General features: G+C 34.8%; 1 protein-coding gene across 5 annotated transcripts in view; it reads right to left on the reverse strand.

Moving 5' to 3' along the window:
- Nucleotides 1–22,416, reverse strand: part of LOC121499146 (MDM2 binding protein) — a 72,411-nt gene that overhangs the window by 12,364 nt on the left and 37,631 nt on the right. For 4 of the 5 annotated variants that reach the window (XM_041769693.1, XM_041769695.1, XM_041769692.1 and 1 more), the window contains exons 14-17: nt 13,982–14,143; nt 8,669–8,786; nt 4,007–4,162; nt 1,095–1,190 (exon numbers count right to left, since the gene is read on the reverse strand). In XM_041769693.1, coding sequence (XP_041625627.1) covers nt 1,095–1,190; nt 4,007–4,162; nt 8,669–8,786; nt 13,982–14,143 — 532 coding nt within the window. The remainder of the gene's footprint in view (nt 1–1,094; nt 1,191–4,006; nt 4,163–8,668; nt 8,787–13,981; nt 14,144–22,416) is intronic. The other variant, XM_041769694.1, reaches the window with a different exon arrangement.

The following is a 22,416-nucleotide window of genomic DNA, read 5'->3' on the forward strand; positions in this document are numbered from 1 at the left end:
GACCTTCATGACTTCATGATTTGGTCTCATTACAGTATAATATGTTTATCACTCTTATTCAAAAATAAAAATGTACTTTATCTTCCAAGAATCTGTAACTCTGTACTTTGTTCCTCCTGCAAACATTGCCTTTTCTGCCAGGTGCCCTCCTATTCATTCTTTCAAACTTAGTTCAGATTTCTTCTTCGAAACACTCAAATAGTTCCTGGCATTTATTTCTTCTATCTACTGGGCAGACATCTGTATTTTAACATTATTTATAATCTGCTAAAATTATGTGTTTTTTCTTTTTCCCCTAGAGAATATATGCTTCTTAAGGGCAGAAATAATCATCTTTTGTATCTTTAGCTTCTGAGTGAACAATTTTCAGTATTTTTGAAGTTTATTTGAAATAAAGATTAAGTTTACAAGCCAATCAAATAGTATGTTTCAGTTGATAAGTTGCTTCCTAAACATTAAAGTAAAATCAAGTCCTTTTCTATTCATTTATGGAAAATCAATATGAAATAAGGTTTTGCTTTAAGCATGCATAATTTTTTACATTGGTCTTAAAAATGGTCTTAAAAATTTGTCACCGTCATTACATTTCTTGTTCTTGTGAAAATGGTAGATGTGCTCATAACCTCAGAAACTGCTAATAACTTTATGCAGGAGAATTCTTTGAAATTTTATTCAAACTGGTTAATTAAAAATCTAGAAAAATTTACACATAATTATATATTACAAATGGGAATACATTTCATCTAATAGTTTCTGAGTAATTATAATGTAGTTAGTGACCAGAGAATATTAATGTGACCAGTAGTATAAATACAAATCCATAGGGGGAAAATAATTTTGATTAAAATATCTGGTAATTGAATGTTTAAATGCTGTAAAACTGATTACTCATCAAATAACTTTTTTTTTTTTTTTTTTTTAAACAATAGAAGACCAATTCCTATTTGTGTACACACTGCTTTGTTTTCTGAGACTTTTTGAGATACTTTCTCTTTGGCTTTATATCTTCATTTTATTACAGATACTCTTCACACTCACATTAGAAAAGCTTCACCAGCAACACGCAGAAGAGTAAAGTGTAAATAAAGACTTACTCAATCCCATGATAATGACACACTGAGGCTTTTTCAAAAGGTAAACCCTGAAGTTTCCGAGGACTAAGTTCCGGTGTCAGAACAAAAGTCTTTTCCCTAAAACAAAAAGTTTTTCATTTGTATTTAAAGTTTATTTAGTGACAAAGAGAAAGTCCAAGAAAGTATCTAAAAAACAAAATCTGGCTTCCTTCTTTTTTAGTGAATCTTACATGGGAAAGAAATGATGTAACATCAGAAAGTAGAAGAAGGAAATCAAACAAGGTTAAGCATAAGTGGGTCTTGTCACATATTTGCTGTGCCTCAAGTTTCTGAAGTTACAATGTTATTTATTTCACAAAACTATTCTGAGAAATGGATAATGAGTGAAAAATGATTTGTAGTGGAAATTCAAGAAGCAGCATTATTCCTGAAGGATTTTTTTTTTCTTGGTGTAATGAACTAATGTTTATACATTTAGTTCTTTTTTTTTGCAGGGGAATAATTAAAGTCAATTCAAATCTTTTAGTAACAAAGGTATTTACTTCCTACTAGAACACATGAGAGATCCAGATTTTTCTTTGCCTAGGAATGTAGTCATCTTGACACCTACTTTGAGAGTTAGCAACCTGTTAAATATCAAAGGATATAGAGACTGCTGACTTCGGTGTTCTGCTTTTGAAGTAGGTTTCCAATCAGCAGGTATGATAACTAATCATATAGTGGTGAGCTTACATAAAATATTCATGCTCAATCTCTTTTACACCCAGATCCACAGGGGTTTATCAAAATCTCAGGAAGAAAAAGTTCACTGCAATTAGGTTAGGCTCTCCTGGTTATTCTAAGAGATGCCCACTCCCCACAACCCCTAGTTTTCTCTCCCTGAGTTGAAAGTCACTGTTCCAATGCACTGGATCATGTTCCTGAAACTCAGGACAGGGGAGATGGGAATGGAAGAATAATGTAACAGCGGCCTTTACATAGTTAATAGAATGAAATACCAGGGGCCTGAATTCAGAAGACTTGGAAATGGTATATAGAAAGGCAAGAGATAGTATAGTTCCATGAATAAATGTGCTTTCACAATTGTTCCCCTATGGCTTTAATAATGAAAACTGCCCACTTGCCACTGAAAATTATCAAGGGTACTATAATAAGCATTTGAAATTATTATATTTTAATATAAGGCATGTCTAAGTATGAATCCTAAAAAATATATATATTCTAATGCATCCATTTAAGGTGTTCCACAAAAAATAATAGTAATTAACTGCAATGACTCCAGTATTTTGATGACTCACTATTAAAGTGAATAATTTCCTAATATAAAATGATTCAGGCACCTAACATTTCACTTCTTTCTTTTAGCATACTGCTTCCATTTCTAATTTCAACCTTCTCTGCAACTTTATGTATTTTTCTTTAATTTTACTCACACCTGTTCTTTCTAAAAGAAATGTTTTAATAAATATGTCTTTTGTTACTGCTTAATATTTCTTTGATATACACATAGGAGTCATGTCTGCATTCTGTTTAATATTCCAATAGCTACTTGTATAGGTAGACATTTTAATAAGAGTCCATAGGTTCTTGATTTATTGTTAGGAAAGCTCATTCTTCAACTTCAATGCTAATAAAAGATTATTGGATAATGATGTCATTCTTTGCTAAGGAACTATATCAAATTTTCCTAAGTAAATTACCTGTAAATTACAGAAAAAATCATATCTCCCCTACAGATATCTTCCCTAACATTGCATCTAGAAAGACATTCTGCTCAAAATGTCTATATAATTCAGTTTTGGCAAATCTACTCAACTTTGTCACTTCACACTTAATGATCTGGGAGGACAATAATCCAATAGTTAAATAGGTGAAAAATGTTTATATACTTCTTCATGCTCTAGATTACCATAAAAAAAGATTATAGATCTCTCAAAGCTATCAGGAAAGAAAAATTACACAACTTGTATGTTATTAAGATTATTAAGTCATTAAAATCCAGAATTATGAAGAGCCTCAAATTTTCAAAGGTGTTCCTTCTCTCTCTCTTTAGTGAACAGCACATGAAGGCAATATGCTTGCTCCAGGATTATCTTTGAGATATAACTGCCTTTAAATAAATCCCTTCCAAAGTTTACCTTTAAAATCAGTATTTTCCAAAACAAGTTTTGTAGAAGAGATTAAAATGAATTATAATTTTTAAGGTCCTCTGGGAGGTCTTCAAAATGATGGATTAAAAATTAAGATATAGATTAACAAAATAATAGATTAACAATTAATGATGATATATATAGTGAACAAATGATTCAACCTCACAAGTAACTGACATCACAAATTTTACCTGTAATTAAAGCAACTTTAGCAATATCTCATATTTATTAACTAGTAACTTAGTGAAAATTGTCTTGGAAGTCAAATTAGTAGTAAACTATTCATATTCATACTGAGTTCTTACTCGGTAATATTATAGTTTCAAAAACATTTCTATACTTTAATGTTCTCTTCAGTTGAAAGGTTGTGCTTTTTGCTAATATTAGGCATGACTGACAATGTCATGACAGGTAAAGGCAAAATCAAAACTAGAGAATAACATAGAAAAAAGAATTAAAAATATTTTGCAAGTCAAATTATAATTTTTTTTTTTTAAACAACACTGTCCTTTGTATACAAAGTAGAAGCTACTGACTTCTATAGGGAATAAACTGAGGTTGCTCTTATTGCCTTTGTTTTCTTTATATTCAATACCACAAAAAAATAGGACATTGGGTAAGGTAAAATGTGAGTAAAATTAAGTCCAAATGATAAGCATTGGGATCAAACTTGTGAATTTTGCCCAAGTAGCATAGGGCATCAAATAACTAAAGAAATGAAATGCAATGTGTTTTAAAATTATTTTTAAAAAATTAATTGGCAACTATAAGTTTATAACTTACCCCTTTTGAATCTGTAAAGGCTGAAGATCTCCAATTGGTAATCCATCTGAAGTAAAGAATTTCAATAATTCTTTAGCATCTAATAATGTGGTCGAGTCCCGTGGCCCTTCTTTGTGGCCCAGCAACTGCTCAGATGAACGAGGTAATGAACCAGTTCTGAGAAAATAATGTTATCTAGATTATTAAAAGTGGATTCGAATTCATCATAGTCAGGAAAAGGTGATATGAGCAGAAACCAAAACAAAGAAAACTACAGAACTATATATTTAGGAAAGAAAATAAAGTAAAATCTTTGTGAACCATTTAGTGTAAAAGTATATTTTTAAAAATGTAGGTCACAATGAAACTTATAGTTAACCATGTCAATAATGCTACTACTTAACTAAAATAAACATAATTATATTCTTTATAAAAGATGGCATGAGGAATGAGGAGCACCTGGGTGGCTCAGTCCATTGAACATCCAACTCTTGATTTCGGCTCAGGTCATGATCTCAGGGTCACGGGATCAAAACTCCTAGTTGGGCTCTGCACTGAGTGGGGAGTCTGCTTGAGATTCTCTCTCTCTCTCTCAACTCCTCCTCTTCCTCCTCTGCCTCTCTCCCTGCTCTCTTTCTAAAATAAGCAAATCTTCAAAAAAAGATAAATGATGGCATGATTATTTAGTAGTGTGAAGTTATCAATTCTATAAAGTTTAAATCTAGAGGGTGCCTAGGTGGCCCAGTTGGTTAAGTGTTTGCCTTCAGCTCAGGTCATCATCTCAGGGTTCTGCGATCAAGCGCCACTTCAGGTTCCTGGCTCAGCGGGGAATCTGCTTCTCCCTTTCCCTCTGCACCTCCCCCTCAACTCCTGTTCTCTTTTTCAAATAAATAAATAAAATCTTAAAAAATATTTTAAATCTAAATGTTTTTCTATGTTCTGAAACCCCATAATCTCAAATTTTGATGGTAGAGACTGAATGTTCCAATTTTCTATGGGCTTGAAAGATTACTTGAAGCACAACCATGAAATGAGACAGTAATCAGAAATCTGTTCAAGGTGTCTCCTAGCCATTATTATAACATTATGAATAAGTACTGAATCATTATTATACCTGAAATAGATACAGGAGTTTATACTTCTCAAACTACTTTACATAAAATATGTTCTTAATTCTCACAAATTTCCCTGACAGACAGAACACATCTTATCTCAAAATGAACACCTGAAAATAAGTACTTTCTAAAGTGAAAGTTAGCATACCAAACCTAGAAAAGAATCCTTATTACTAATTTTCAGATAAAGATACTAACACACATTAGTTTGCATTACAAGCCCAGGGTGACACAGTCATTTAAAATGATAGTCAGAACCAGACTGACTCTGAATTAAATACTATTCCTACACTCTCACTCTATAAACCTAAAAAGCTCACAAGAAGTTTAAAAACCAGAAAAAGGAAAAAAACTTAGTTTCAGAGAATGGTAGCAGTTTTATCAAGCACTGAGTCACAGACCATGCTATTGCTCTATCATCAAAGCATAAATAAAATCTTCTGAAACCTCCACAGGAAATTAACTTCATGACTTTATATTAATTCAGCTATCTCCCAATTATCACTCCAATCAAGAATATTTAATTACCAATATATTGGTGATTATATGATTAAAGTGTTGACATTATGGACTTAGACTTCTATTTCTATACATTAAAGATCAATAATGTACCAACAATGTGCCCCTTCCTCCTCCTATCCCCTTTATTTTTAAGCTGAAAATATAAACCTAATAAAAACAAACAAGAAAATATTCAAATATTTTCTCTGAATTCCATACTCCAAGAGAGTAGGAACTACATTATGAGTTTGACCTAAATTTCTACGTAGCTATTCTCTAATTATGATTCACAAACGTTTCTTAATGAATATTAATCCCAATCATTTTATAGGCTAGATTTGGGATGTTTATAATTTGAATTTATATAGGACCCCGAACACAAAGATATCTGAGCAATTTAAAAGCCCAGTTTGTAAAAAAAAAAAAAAAAAAAAATAAATAAATAAAAGCCCAGTTTGTGATAAATTATACCATCAAGATATGTCTTAGGTTAAAAATCAATCAATAAAATAATAGCGCTTTATTTTGTCTAGTGTTTTCAAGGTTACAAAGTACTTTTTCATATATAATCTCATTAAACATTGATAAACTTTAAGTAGAACTGGGATTGTTATGCCCATCTTAGAGATGAGGCAACAAAGTCACACATGTGAGTTAGCCCAAAACCAAATTCTTATGACTTCTGAATTTCACTATGTAAAGAACCCTTAATTCTCCAGTTAAGCTTATTTGAACACAATACAAATTCTGTAAATATGCAAAGTAACTTTTGTTCCCAACCAAAAATTCAATAGTATCTCCCCATATTGTTACACTCTCACAAGTATCTGAGTATTGACTTTGCAAATACCACTGGGAGTTATTAAAATGAGTTCACTGATGATAATGTATAGACTCATAATCACTGTATGTAATTTAGTATAAAGGTATGAGGTTAAGGACAGTGAAAGGAGATATACCAAGGTAGAATGAGGTAAAAAAAAAAAGGTGTAATAAAATAAGCTTCATGAAAAGAAGTAATGTTATAGTCCTTGGGTGCTTAATAAAGAAAGAGAACACTGAGCTGCAACATTTATAAAATACTTAAGAGAAAGGTGATATTTGATCTAGACCTTGAATGACAAACAAGCCTCTGGTTCAAGATGATGGTGCATTAAACATACATATTAACCTCTCCACTCAAATAAATGGAAATCACAATGATGAAGTACCAGACACTAAATTCATAAGAAGGTTGAAAAATGAAAGATGAAAAAAATGGTGGAACAAGCAAAAGGGATAAACTAGAGCAAGTGCGTAAATGAGAGCTAGAGAGAGAAACTTACAAAAAAATGTGGAATCTGTCTTCTATCCCACAAAGCCACAGTGAGACTCTACACTTGGGCTGAGTGGCAAGGGGCAGAAATCAGGCAATGTATTTTAAGAACCCTACTAGAACAGTTGTTTAAGTATCACCCTCCCACACCCTTCCTTATCCCCACAATTTTATCTCTAAGTGAAAATAGAGAAACCACTCTCTGAAGATCCAGAACTAGATGCCTGTCCTAGCCTCAGTGGTGATTCCCCCAGAACAAAACCCCATTATTTCAGTCTTGAATGAAGGACTAAGGCTGCTGGCCTTCTGATACCCCCAGAGGTACCCCAAAGTGAAGTCTACCAGGTATGCTCCACACCCTGCATCTCCCTGCCCACAACATTCAGAAGACAACAGGCGGGAAACAGGACTACATATATGGAGAGAAAATAAACATCAACTACCTATATAAAGCAACTTCATACTAAATTCTGACCCAGTAACAATCAAGGACCACCAGACATTGGAGGAAAGCTACACATACGAGGAAAACAGCAAAGGAACAAACAGAACAGATCCAAGGGTAATGAGATCATCTAAGGAACAGATAAAGTAAGTTAAAAGAGGATTCCAATTAACATCTTTTTAGTATCTTCCAAATTCTCATTGTTAATAAAAGAAGAGATTGCTAATGAAAAAAAAAAAGAGTTGAGAACACAAAGGAATTATTAGGAATTTAAAATATGACTAACAAAAAACTAAAAGAAGAAAGCATGGGTCAAAAAAAAAAAAAAATCCCAACTATAGGAGTGCTGACAATACGGACTCCATCTTTGGTCCTTCATCTCCTTCATGTAATGAACTCTCTCAGGACTATGTGTACCAGGCCCCTTGGGGGCTAATGCATGCCCTGACCACATGAAAAGGCTTGTTCTGATCTTCCCTAAAGTTGTTTAGGTAACTAGCGGAGATAGCTTAGTTTCTTTCCCTTTCTCCTCTCTAACAAACAGATGGCTCCAACCAGGTGTGTTAAATCCTTTGACCTCACTACAATGACTTATGCCCATCCCCTCACTGTATAAAATCTGTGGATTAAGGTCTGAATTTTGTGAAGAATAGCTGCACAGTGCTGGACTATCACACGCCTGAAGCACCATCAGTAAATTACTCTGGATAAAACTCTTTGTAGAAGGTATGTAATGGCCTCCTTCTTTTTTCCATCCTCAACTGCCTTCTCAGTTTGGAGGATACTTTACTGTCTCCCCTCCATCTTCTAATACCCAAAACATAGAGCAGTAAAGGTAGCTTGGAAAGGCATTCACTAAAATGTTAACTATGATTATGTAGGGATCCCTGGGTGGCTCAGCGGTTTAGCGCCTGCCTTTGGCCCAGGGCGCGATCCTGGAGTCCCGGGATCGAGTCCCACGTCGGGCTCCCGGCATGGAGCCTGCTTCTCCCTCCTCCTGTGTCTCTGCCTCTCTCTCTCTCTCTCTTTGTGTCTATCATGAATAAGTAAATCTTAAAAAAAACAAAACAAAACTATGATTATGTACACACAGAAAGTACAAGTAGACACTAGAGAAGAACAGCATGTTCTCAACATCCTACTCTGTAACGCTCCATCTACCTGTCTACTTAGAATACGCATATGTTCCTTTAATAAAGGAAAAATCATTTCCTAATAAAACTAGAAAATACTTATATTTCATAAACACAATGTAAGGATTAAGAAACAATGTCCATTTTAAAAATACTAAGCTATTCAAATATTACCTCATCTTTTGCTTAGCTTTTTCAAAACTTTCCAAATTTTGAAGAACATGCCTTTCTGGCCATTCCAGAGCATTGGTTTCCATTAGATTTGAAGAAGTAGATTCCACTGAACTGGCATCTAAAGTGAAAGAAACCTACATAAGTACTAAAAATTATTAACATTGATTTTCTACATGAAAACATATATATCTATATATAGATATAGATACAGTTATATAGATATAGATATAAAGCCGTTTTGGATTAACTACACAGTACTTACCTCAGGCACTTATTAAGGATATATCTGATGGCCCAAACTATGCAAAATGCCATTAAAAAGGTTTGTGGAAATGAAAAAAAAAAAAAAAGTCAAACGTTATTTTACTGTCTCTTCATAAGCTATGAGCTAGAATTCAGAAAATGAATTAGCTCTATGAGGACTCCTGTGGAATAAAAGCATTATTTGCCTGTTTTTTTGTGAAATTAGTTCTAAATGAAAAGGAGGCAACTCTATGGAAAATATTTTAGATATACTATGTGATTTTCATACCAGAAACAGGAATTAGCAGCATTATCCAGAAAAGTTCTTATTTTTAAAAGAGATTACTTCATTCTCAAAAGTACAATAATGCAAAAAATAACACAGGATATTCTGAGATAAAGGATTTCACTTTAGAAAGAATTTTCACTTATCCATTAATGTAAGATGCCTTAACATACACATCTGCATTAAATATTATTTCACTACTAGTAAAATATTTTATATCACAGAGTGCTTATCCTTCTAGCAATGAACTGAGATTGCTAATAACACTTCAATCTTTATCAAAAACATAAAGGGACAGCTTCCATTTGCATTATAAATTATTAGTACATCCAAACTAATTTTAACACTGTCAAAATTACTGTCCTACTTTTTGAATTCCAAACCTATCTGGTTTACCATCATTGTGAACTCTTACACACTATTCTAATAGAGTAACTGAAAATTACTGGACATTAGTTGTTTGACTAACCGTCAATTCTGACAAAAATACCCATTTTATTCTTTGGATTCTTACAAAATGATGATTTGATAGGGAAATTTTTATACAAAAAAGAAACTGAAACATAAATGAAAACTGAAGCCAACTGCATGTTATTTTCCCTTTATTCATTAAACTATTTAACTTTGAATATTAAAATATCTTTAATGACAATATTGGATTGCCCCCACCAAACACCATCCAAATATACCACACTTCCCATTTCTTAAATAAGGACAGTGAAATACTATTTTATACAGCAACAGCTTTATAATAATCTACTGTTTAATGTTGACATGGCTTTCTACTAAATGTATAAAGCAAATATCATTAGCAGATCTGAGCAGTTACTTGCTGAGAACTCACCACAAGTCATGTTAAATAAAAATAAATATGAATTGTTCCTAAATATTACAATATAATTAATTATTAATGTTGACTATACAATTTATGTAAGTATAAATGACATAGGCTAAATATTAAGGAATGGATGGAGACATGCACATGTACTTTTGGGGAATAATTTAATACAATTCTTACAGTAAAGTAAGACAATATTTTATTTATGTGGCAATCAGGACACCATGTTTACGATGAAAAAGCACAAAAAGGGCCTCTTTTTGTGGCCTTTTTTTGTTCTTGGAGAAACCAAGAACACTGCTTTAAAAAAAAAGTGTTTTACTTTATAGGAGAAACAAAGAAATGAAAATGATACAATAAGGAAATAGGGACTCAAAACCTGCCCTACACAGTAAATAAAAAGGAAGTAATATTGCAGATGATAATATGTAGATAGTAATATAGGCCATCATAGCCTTATATACATAAATATGAATAAATCACAAAGAAAACATATTATAATTGGCATATTCTGTTTAATAAAGTAAGAATTATAAGTACATACCAGAAGATTCTTATTAAAATACTTAAAATAAAACTGCGATCTTATAAAATTACCTAGAAAACTCATTTGTGCAGTGTGCTTATGTACCCCAATGGTCTGAGGTAAAAGGAGACAGTTACTATATTTTGAGTCCAGATATCTCATTTGACACTGTGAAAGTTTTTAGCAACTACGTGGCAATGGATATATAAAATGGTTAGATCAAGACATTGTTTTCATGCTGATTTTCATGTTACCCATGCTAGAGTTTTCACAAAAAAAAAAAAAAAAAAAAAGCAGATCAATAATCCTGATGATTAGCAATAATTCCTGATGAGTGTGGTTGTTAAATAATGAGACTGACATTGTTGCTTCTTTTGCTGTGTGTTTTGCATTTACTTATTTATTATTTATTTATTTATTTATTAAGATTTTTATTTATTTATTCATAGAGACACACACAGAGAGAGAGGCAGAGACACAGGCAAAGGGAGAAGCAGGCTCTATGCAGGGAGCCCGACATGGGACTCAATCCTGGGCCCCCAGGATCACACCCCAGGCTGCAGGTGGCGCTAAACTGCTGCGCCACAGGGGCTGCCCTGTATTTTGCATTTAGATGTATTTATTAAAACAAAAGCTACAAAGGATGTTAAAGATCACAACTTCATTCCTGGAAGTCATCTCAAATTTCACTTCAGGCTCTAAAAAATCTTCAAGGTTTCTTTCATTTGTTCAAGATGACTTTTGGGAGGAATGAACTCCTACGTGCCAGTTACAGTACTCTAGGGCAATGGAGAAACCCAGTAGGCATCGCTCTTTACTCTCAGAGAACATATGGTTCAGAGTGAAGACAAATAGTCAACAAATAATTACATCTATAGTATATAACTTAAAATGTGAAAAATAATTTAAAGAAAGATACAGAAAATGAGTACAACAGGAAACAATTTAAATTGAGGAAGGTCTGGGAAAAAAAGCCTTTTTGAGGAAGTAGCACTTAAGTCAAGATATGAAGAATGCCTGTTAATCAGGTAATGATTGGGAGAAAAGTATTCCAGAAAGAGGATCCTCTGTGTATAAAGTTCCTGAGGTAAAAAGGGATGTGATGTGCTCAAGGAACAGAAAGACTCTCTGTGCCACCAAGGAAACAGAAATGTGGCACTGGAGGTTAGAATCAGACATCAGTTAGGATAAGCCATATTAAGGATGACATATTCTATGTACAATGGAAAGCAATGACAAAGGTTTGAGGAAAGGAGTGATATAATCTGATTTACATTTTAAAATGAACACCCCTGTAAACGGAGTGTGTTAACAGTGTCCTAGGACTTGACTTCATACGGGAAACTGTGAGATAAATTTCCATACTTACAGAAAAACTCGTGTAATGACTTCAACCCTTCCTATCTTCCAACTATTATCTCCTCCACAAGTCCTCTGAGTAAGCCAACTTCTCTCTGGATCTCAGTTTGCCCTTTCTTGCCTTCATGACTCTGGGTATGGGTATGCAACTTCTCCCTGGAAAATGTGTTCTCCACTCAACCTAGATCCTATGTATCACTCAAGACCTACAACAGCGTCCCTTCACTCCTAACGTGTTCTGTGACTATCTTACCCTACTTATACCTCTCCTTTAAATTCACATTCATTTATTTAAAAACATACATATAGGGCAGCCCAGGTGGCTCAGTGGTTTAGTGCCACTTTCAGCCTGGGGCGTGATCCTGGAGACCTGGGATTGAGTCCTATGTCAGGCCTGCATGGAGCCTGCTTCTTCCTCTACCTGTGCCTCTGCTTCTCTCTCTCTCTTTCTCTCTCTCATGAATAAATAAATAAAATATTTTTAAAATAAATAAAAATAAAAACAAACATATAGCACTTCATACCAAGTGACTTTCTAAGCAATTTATAAATAATTCCTTTAATCCTCATAACAACCTATGCCATCTCTAATTTAAAGATTAAAAAAAGCTTGAGGCTCAGAGAGGTTAGAAAACTTGCCCAAGGTCACACAGTAGGTAAGCTGCAGGGCCACATTAAGCCTTGTTAGTCTGGATCCAGAGTCCATGCTGCAAACAAGAAACTGTGTCTCTCATTTATTGAATACATTTCCCATTTACAAGAAACTTTACACTGTCTCTAACACCTGTCAGATTACTCTGTACTGTTAACTGAACTTTCTTACTGATATGTCATGATGATGATAATGATAATACAAATAACAGCTAACAGCTCTTCGGCATTTATTATGTTCTCACATATGTCAGCTCGTCTAATCTTCACAATAACCCTAGTGAGTGGGTAATAGTATTAAGGCCATTTTTTTTTTTTTAATTTTTTATTTATTTACGATAGTCACAGAGAGAGAGAGAGAGGCAGAGACACAGGCAGAGGGAGAAGCAGGCTCCATGCACCGGGAGCCTGATGTGGGATTCGATCCCTGGTCTCCAGGATCGCGCCCTGGGCCAAAGGCAGGCGCCAAACCGCTGCGCCACCCAGGGATCCCTATTAAGGCCATTTTAAACACAAGAAGGTGAAGGCATAAAGAGGTAGAATAACTGCCCAAAGACATTTGGCTAACAAGTGACAAAACTCAGATTAGAGCCCTGGCACTTGAGCTCCAGAGCCTGGGCTCTTGAAATGGCTGTGTTCTATTTTATTTTGCTTCCGAAATCGATCATAAGCCTGTTGAAAGTCAGAGATCCAAATTTTTACTTCTTTGTTTATCTTTATGATGTCAAACAGAGAAAGGCTTTCAACAGACATTACTGTTTACTTGATTCTTTGGTCATTTTCTTATCAACTTATAGAATAAAAATGATTCTCCTGGAATAAAAACAAAAAATTACCCTGTACTTTTAAAATGCCAGGCAATAATCAAATGCTTTCTTGTTAGATTCTGTAAAGCTTCATTGTATTCAAATATATCACAAGAATAGGAACCGAGAAAATAGAAATGCAAGTTAATATAGAAATGATTTCCTGCTCCTTCAGTGGAGTTTGCTGACTGTTCCTGCTATAATGTATGGCAAATGTGGAGCATCTTATTGTAGGTAGTTTTAATAATCATAAACTTACGTGTAGGTTCTACTGTTCTCATCTTATGAAAACATAGCCTTATAAAAATCCACCTATCTAGCAGCTTAGTAAAAGTAGTAAGAGGAATCACCTTAAAATGATTCTCCCTCTGCTCAAAAACAATAATATTAAACATGCTTAATGAAAGAAGTGACAGAAAGTTTTTAGTTTAAATGGTGAGAAATAGTTCATCAAATACATACACATATTTGTATAAACAAATATATATATCACTGTTTAAATGTATAAAATATTTTTGATCACCATTTTATTGGTTTTAATAAGAAATGTCATAAATGCCATACATACAAAAAGAATCCATATTTAAAATAACAAAAAACTTACCATTTAACATATTGGAGGTTTTAATTTTGTCTGTCTTTATTGGAATTGTTTTAGGAATAACAGCATCAAAATGCTCTAAAAAGGATTCCCTTGTGAGTATCAATAGACTTTTGAATTCATCAACAGAAACTGCTTCAGGCTGCTTTGCCAACTTTCTCCTTTCTGTAAGACAACAAAAACGATTAGCCATAAGACTATTATTCTAAAGACTCTCACGAAATGCCTCTACTACCCTTTTAGGAGAAATATTTTCAAAAGTAAAATAGGTGAATTTCTCCAGCACATCAGCATTCCTATTGCTGTAGGCCTGTTTTCATTTTAACCCCATTTGTAGGCAATGATAGAATTTCCAGTTATGTGAGATAAACAAAAATAGAGTAATCTGTTAACACCAAGGGGTGATAAATGGTAAAGGGGAGTTTGCAAGTTTTTAGGATATACTGCAGAGCACTAAGAATGTTGGTGTTTATGTGAAAATAACACCTGTAAGACTTTCAGTTAAACGGGATCCCTGGGTGGCACAGCGGTTTAGCGCCTGCCTTTGGCCCAGGGCGCGATCCTGGAGACCCGGGATCAAATCCCACGTCGGGCTCCCAGTGCATGGAGCCTGCTTCTCCCTCTGCCTATGTCTCTGCCTCTCTTTCTCTCTCTCTGTGACTATCGTAAATAAATAAAAGTTAACAAAAAAATTAAAAAAAAAAAAAAAAAAAGACTTTCAGTTAAACGTGGTAGTTGGGACACTTCCACCTATTTCTTCTCCTTCCCTAAACCTACACTCACAGCAAGGAATTAAGAAAAGGAAAAGAAAAGCAGAAACAATAAATAATGACAGTTTGAGACATTTTGGAAGATAAGATGATGGCAGAGTGGTAACTGAGCTGCTACAGCAGAGGAAGGGTCATCTGGGAGCCTGCAGAGGCGCTACTGTGAGGCATTAGGAATATGATGGTGAGGTCCAGCTAACGCAGGACTGAAGGCAAGGGGAAGAAGCAGTCAGAAGTAAAGGTCTTCACCCCACCCTCAAACCCTCACAGCCAGGAGACTCTGTTCTCATTTTTTTTTGGGTAGAAGCAAGAAAGAAGTCCTAGCCCATTGAGCATCAGGCACACTGAAAGGTAACACTGAGGCTTGGGTTAAAACTGAGGGACTAACAAGAAGTGTTCATACTGAAAGGTCTGACTCCAAGCCTCGCAGCCAGAAAGCTAGCAGCTACAAAAGCTTCACTAGAACGATTAAAGGATTCCCCTTCTGAAACACTGAATGCCCCTGGACAAAAAGAGCTTGATCCTGATATTGAAGTGGAGGTGTAGGGATAGGAGCTCTCAACCAAAATGATGACCTGTCACTCAACATCTTTACGGTGCAGATTACCAGACAGTATATTAGAGAAGGGTATGTAAAGCTTCCCATTTAAAAGTGTACAGAGAGAAACATAGTAATTCGAAGGGCACCTGCACCTCAATGTTTATAGCAGCAATGTCCACAATAGCCAAAATATGGAAGAGCCTAGATGTCTATTGACAGATGAATGGACAGATAAAGAAGATGTGGTCTGTATAGACAATTGAATATTACTCACTCATCAGAAAGAATGAAATCTTGCCATTTGCAATGACATTTATGGAACTAGAGGGTATTATACTAAGTGAAATAAGTTAATCAGAGAACGACAAATATCATATGACTTCCCTCACATGTGGAATGTAAGAAACAAAACAGATGAACATAGGGGAAGGGAAGGAAAAATAAAATAAGATAAAAACAGAGAGGGAGGCAAACCATAAAAGACTTTAACTCTAGGGAACAAATTGAGGTTTGCTGGAGGGGAGGTGGGGGGGATGGGGTAACTGGGTGATGGACATTAAGGGGGGGCACGTGACATAATGAGCACTGGGTGTTAAATGCAACTGACGAATCACGAAATCCTACCCTGAAACTATAATACAGTATATGTTAACTACATGGAGTTTAAATAAAGAATAAAAAAAAAAAAGGTATTGGGGAAAGAGGGACTCTGCATTTCCATGGTCTTATGCTTACACATGTAAGGAAGGACTCTGATCCAGCAACAGTTCTAGATCCTGTCTCCCTCCCATCACTCACGGAGCTAGTCTGGAGTAGAAACAAGGCATGCTCTGATCAGATCCTTCTCTCCAACTATCCTCCGAGCTGGCAAGTCCTCAGGATGCATGCTCTCTACCATATGGTAAAGGCCCTGCCCCCATTGGGTTGATATGTATTTGTCTAGTTCTTCACTCAAGGAGGTTAGCTCAACTGGCCATAGATCTAAAAAGTCATATCCTTCAATCCAGCTTTTATTTTTTATTTATCTCCATCAGTGTTTCTTAGGTTTATTTCTCAATTGGTTCCAACTTTAGGAGAGTAAAGAGGGGTTTATTTGTTGATACTCTCAAATCAGAAAAGTCCAAAATGAAAAAGAGAACTAAAGCAAGCGAAAGGAAAAAGCAGCCCAGCAGACACAAACAAAAAACCTGCAGGGAACAAAAGCAAGTTTGCTATAATTAATATTCTCAGAGAACTAAGAGAAGATAATACACCCCATGAAACAAGTACAGGATCCTTAATTAAAAGAAAGTACAGGATCCTTAAATAAAAGAATAGTTGATGAAGAAGAAGAGACTTTTAAAAATTAAGCCCATGAGAGCTCAAATTTTAAACATTCCATAAAAGGGTTTAAAAAAAAAAATGCAGGCAGCCCCAGTGGCTCAGCAGTTTAGTGCTGCCTTCAGTCCAGGGCCTGATCCTGGAGACCTGGGATTGAGTCCCACATCGGCCTCCCTGCACAGAGCCTGCTTCTCCATCTGCCTGTGTCTCTGCCTCTCTCTTCCTCTCTCTCTCATGAATAAATAAATAAAATCTATTTAAAAAATGCAAGATATTGCCCAGAAACTAGAACAAAAAGAAAACAATATGGAAATAGGAAAGAAAATTAGGTATTCTGTTCAGGTATTTTATATGCTTAATAAAAGTTCAAAAAAGGAAAAAAAATCACAGGAAAGAAACAAAATTATTAAAGATAAAAGTTTTCAGATTTAAGAATGTGAATCTTCTATTGAAATGGCTCATCAAATACATAGCTTAATAAATAGAGGGCAGAGAAAGAGAATGGAAAATACATACACAGCACGATTCAGAGTAAAGCTTCTGGAGATAAAACATTCTAGAAAGGGGTAAAAACAAGCCAAAAATAAAACACTACAAAGGATAAGAATAGTATTACATTTCTCAATAGGAACACAGTCACACAGAAGATAATAAAGCAATGTCTTCAAAATTCTGAAGGTGTAGATGATTTTCAACCTAGGATTCTTCACAATCTATCAATCAAGTAAAGATATTTTCAGATATGCAAGAGCTTAAAAAAAATTTATGCTCCACAAAGTTCTACTCAAGTAGTTACTGAAATATATGCTCCAACCAAGTTAGAGAGTAATCCAAGGAGGAGAACAGGGGTCTAGAAAAAAGGAGACTCCAAAAGAAGAGAAGAAAGAGAAGTCTCAAATGTTCTGCTATCAGAACAAAATATTGAACACTCTGAAAAAAAAAAAAATAAAGAGAAATAAAAAGAACTGCTGTCTTTGAACATACAATGAATTTAATGGGAAGTATGTAGAAAAATGTTGGGGTCTCTGGAAAAACATAATAATATTTTGCCTGTATGGAAGAATGGGCAAATTAAAAATGATTATCAACCATAAGAAAAACAAAGATTAAACAAGAGAGGTGATCATCATCACATAGTACATGACTCAGTGTAAACTTACCTATATATAATATATATATATATATATATAGAGAGAGAGAGAGAGAGAGAGGGAGAGAGAGAGAGTGCACGCGAGATAATAATGTTAAAACTAACCACTGACTTTGCCAAAATTCAAGACTTCACTGTAAAGGGTAGAAAGGGAGAGTGAAGATGATATGAGAAAACTGAGTCTTAATCTTCCATAGATAGATGCTAAGATAATGTCTTCAACTGGCAAATTAAGAAACAGCAGCATTCACATACTATTAACAGAACTGGAGGAAATGTTAAGAAAAACAGCCGAACAGCTGCAGGTAGCTGCTGCAGACAGAGGCTGAAAGATGGAGAGGAGATAGTAGCGTATTGCTAGTGTCCACATCAAGTTTTTCAATACCATTTGCATCTTAAACTAGACCCATGTATTATTTTAATAAAAATATGACATTTTAAAAAGACTTCTGGACTAATAACATGAGTAAATAAAATAGTAAATTGTAAATGCATAGAGAATTCAGTTCAACATTTATTATGTACTGTATACAAAGCACTGTGTTGTGCCCTTAGGCACTGAGAATTAGAGCCCATTACTACATGAGGGCAATACATAAATATTGCAAGAGAGTAGACTGAGAAGAAAGCAGCCAGCCTAGAGGTCCTACTTTAGAACATCAGTTTTACGACAATGCCTCTGCAAAATCCCACCTTCCCAGTGTGGATATTGGTAGGGTCATTTCAGTTGTGATCCAAGATAAGTAACACATGGTTCCTGCACTCAAGAACATTAGTAATGGTAAAGCAAGATTGTAAAATATACTGTTGTTATTACAAGTGAGAAAATAAAAAGCAGTGAAGCTTTTTATGTGAAGCACAATCTGCTGGGTGCCATTCTAAAACAAAAAGTTATCAATGATTTGTTTTTATCTGAAAGACGCACAATAGGTAATGTGCTTTAGAACTTAGCTCTACACTTTTATTAATGTTAAAAATAAACAAATCATGAACCTAACTCATGCTTATTAAAACAGCCAACTATATTACAACATTGGGCTATCTGGAGAGTGGAGTAAGACTTCCTCTTGGCCCTGATGTCAGAAAAAGAAATAGGGAATAGATGAAGTTTAACAGGATTATGAGCAGAATAATTCACTGAGGCAAAAAATAATCTATAAATAAATGAGTTTGCACATGGTGGCAAAATTCTGGGAGACAAATATTGGACTAAAGTCTAAAAATGAATCAGCAAAAGAATGCTATTCCTGAGAAAGCTAGCAAGAACTTAGGATTTATTAAAGAAAAATATAGAGGAGAATATCTAAAAGTACCAGAGACTGAGTGTCAATCAGGTTTGTATTAGGTTCTATAAATTTAAAAAAGATGTGGGATGGGCAGCTCTTGTGGCCTAGCGGTTTAGTGCCGCCTTCAGCCCAGGGTGTGATTCTGGAGTCCCAGGATCGAGTCCCACATCGGGCTCCCTGCATAGAGCCTGTTCCTCCCTCTGCCTGTGTCTCTGCCTCTCTCTCTGTGTGTCTCTCATGAATAAATAAATAAAATCTTAAAAAAAAAAAAAAAAAAAGATGTGGGAAACTCAGAGTAGTGACCACAATACTGGAGTGAAATGACAACACTGTTGTTTTGGATTTATCTTGCATCATAATGAATAGTCTTTATTTAAAACTTATCTAGCATTCTTAAACCTTTTCTTTAAAATAATCAGTGAACAAGATATTTAACATTTTCAAAAATAAGAAGTTATGAACTACCAAAAAATCAAGTCAAAAAAACTATAAAATTATAAAAATAATTTTAATAATAGTATTAAATATAATTTTTAAAAATAAAACTACTGGAAGTAATTATTCTATTTTTTTAAAAAGATTTTTTATTTATTGATTTGAGAGGGGGAGAGAGAGCATAAGCAGGTGGAGCAAGAGGGAGAGGGAGAAGCAGGCTCCCCATCGAGCAGGGAGCCCTATTTGGGGCTTGATCCCAGGACCCCGGGATTATGACCTGAGCTGCAGGCAGATGCTGAACCAGCTGAGCCACCCAGGTCCCCTTGGAAGTAATTATTCTAAAAATTAAACCATACCAGAAATTTTATTTGAATTTTGTGTATTTTAAGAAACAAAGTGTCTCAATAATGTATATACATTTTCATACAAACTTTTCCAGTTGCTCTTTCTGATTCAGTACTGGTCAGAGAAACAGTGGAGAGATAGTAAGTCTACTCCATGTCTTGTTGATAATTTTAAAAAAATCGTCTTGAACAACTTTTTGTTTCATAGCAAAAACTATAAACTTTGTATTGATTCTGAATTGTCGATTTTTTTTTTTTTTAAATTTTTTTATTTATTTATGATAGTCACAGAGAGAGAGAGAGAGAGGCAGAGACACAGGCAGAGGGAGAAGCAGGCTCCATGCACCGGGAGCCCGACGTGGGATTCGATCCCGGGTCTCCAGGATCGCGCCCTGGGCCAAAGGCAGGCGCCAAACCGCTGCGCCACCCAGGGATCCCTGAATTGTCGATTTTTTCCCAAAGAAAGCTGTTCTTAGTATATTAGTTTTCACCATGTGTAAATTAATTATACATTCAGAAATTCTTACATAAGAAACTTTGTTTTGCTGTTACTTTGTCTTCTGAGATACAGGAACTTAACTGATACAACTTTACCCCAAAATTTAAATCCAATATTGACTCTCTGGGTAAAGAAGAGATTGGTTCAGCAAATATTTCCATCACAAATTGATTAATTGGATCACTAATTTTCATCAAGATTTAATGCTTTGGATTACAACCTGGTCATTTCATGGATATGCCCGGAGCTGGTTATCTCTAGCAGCTACTAGCTGTAAGCTTTCCCTCAACTTTTGGCCCCCTACTTGTCCTTGCACCTTGCCCAGAGCTGTGGCATCCTTACAATTGAGGTACAGCTCAGCTACTGGTGCTTCTACATTTATCTACCACTCTTGTTTCCCTTTTTCCCCAGTAGAGTTTCCAATCACACCTGCAGGCAGCAGTCTGGTTATAGCTATTAGTATTTCCTTTCCCACCTATCTAGGAGGGTTAACTCTTCATACTCAAAGGAGAAATGCGTCAGCTTCAGAGAGCAGCCTATTTTTCTACTCTGGCAGTTTTTCTGGTTGGAAGGGTTAGGAAGAGAGGTGAAATGAAGGAAAGGGGAGATATTGAGGGAATTTTGTTACAAGGAGCTGTTCCTAAGGCAAGGAAGCAGGGCCTGAAGACAAGTGTAGCAGGGATGGAACAAAGTCAAGAGGTGAAGAATACTGCAGGTTGATATTTGAAATAAGAGTTTTCTAGCCAATAAAATACTATTTCAGTATTTATTCTTTTTCTTGGTTTTAACATGTACTACTTTTTATTGAAACCGATTTGCCTTTCTATTTTCCTTGCACTAATATCGATACAATTAAAAAAAAAATCAATGGTTGGAGAAGCTCAAGACTACGCAATTACCCTGATTTGCACAATTGAAAAAGTAGGTAATTCTTGAATAATTGAGACCAAGTATTCTAAAATTATTTTCCATTGAGTAAAATAGGCTACTGAACTGAAGATAGTTTTAAAATGCTTTTAAAGAAAAAATAGACGGTTGTTATTTTATAATGTATCTACTCAATTTAATTATCATCTTTTTCTATATGCAACTAAAGAGGCTTCACAATTTGAATCAATTAAAAATTCTCTATCAATTGCCTTAAAATAAGTTCATAGTAGGTAGTAATTAATGATTATTTGTTTAAAAAAGTTAAGACTGATACCAAGTTAAGATTTATTTTTGTTTTTGAGAAGCAGGCTCCATGCAGGGAGCCCGATGTGGGACTTGATCCCAGAACTCTGGAATCACACCCTGAGCCAAAAGCAGACGCTCAACCACTGAGCCACCCAGGGATCCCCTAAGTTAAGATTTAGTAATAGAGGTAAGACCTTAAACTATGACTCTTGGAAAAAGTGTTAGCTTCCTGAATAAGGAAAAATCCATAATGCTAACTTCATTCTGCCATATATATGAAATGTGTTGTTACTAATAGTTAAAGTCTAAGAATCAATAGTCAAGTTAGCACATTAATTTATTTGTAGTTGTATTTTCTTCTATCTGCAGTCTCTATTCTACTGTTACAACCAAAAATATATGAGAAATTTTATAAAAAGATCTATATTAATCAGAATTTTTTTAAAAAATGGAAGAATGGAAGACAAAATTTTCCTAAAGAAATGTTTTTATGGGGCACCTGGATAGCACAGTTTCTTGGTTTCGGCTCAGGTAATGATCTCAGGGTCGTGAGATTGAGCCTTCCATCAGGCTCCAGCTTCGTATTCAGTGTAGAATCTGCTTAAGACTTTCTCTCCCTCTCCCTCGGTCCCTTTCCCCCTCTTCTCTCTCTCAAATAAGTAACTCAATCTTTAAAATATATATATATATTTTTTATAAATGTTAACGGCAATGTACGAATAGACAGGAAGATTCTGAATCCGATGGAAAAAGGTTGCAGACCTTTCCTACTCTGCATCATCTCTATCAAGGATAGTTCTACAAATAAGCATTTTACCTAAAAGACAAAATGTGTAAGAAAAAGTATGACAGTAACAAAGCACTGTGTCTGAATGAGTTAACATTCTTAACGTAGAATGAAATGTACAAATCATTACTTA

Source organism: Vulpes lagopus, chromosome 9 (genome assembly GCF_018345385.1).
Source record: "Vulpes lagopus strain Blue_001 chromosome 9, ASM1834538v1, whole genome shotgun sequence".
NCBI classification, from domain to species: Eukaryota; Metazoa; Chordata; class Mammalia; order Carnivora; family Canidae; genus Vulpes; species Vulpes lagopus.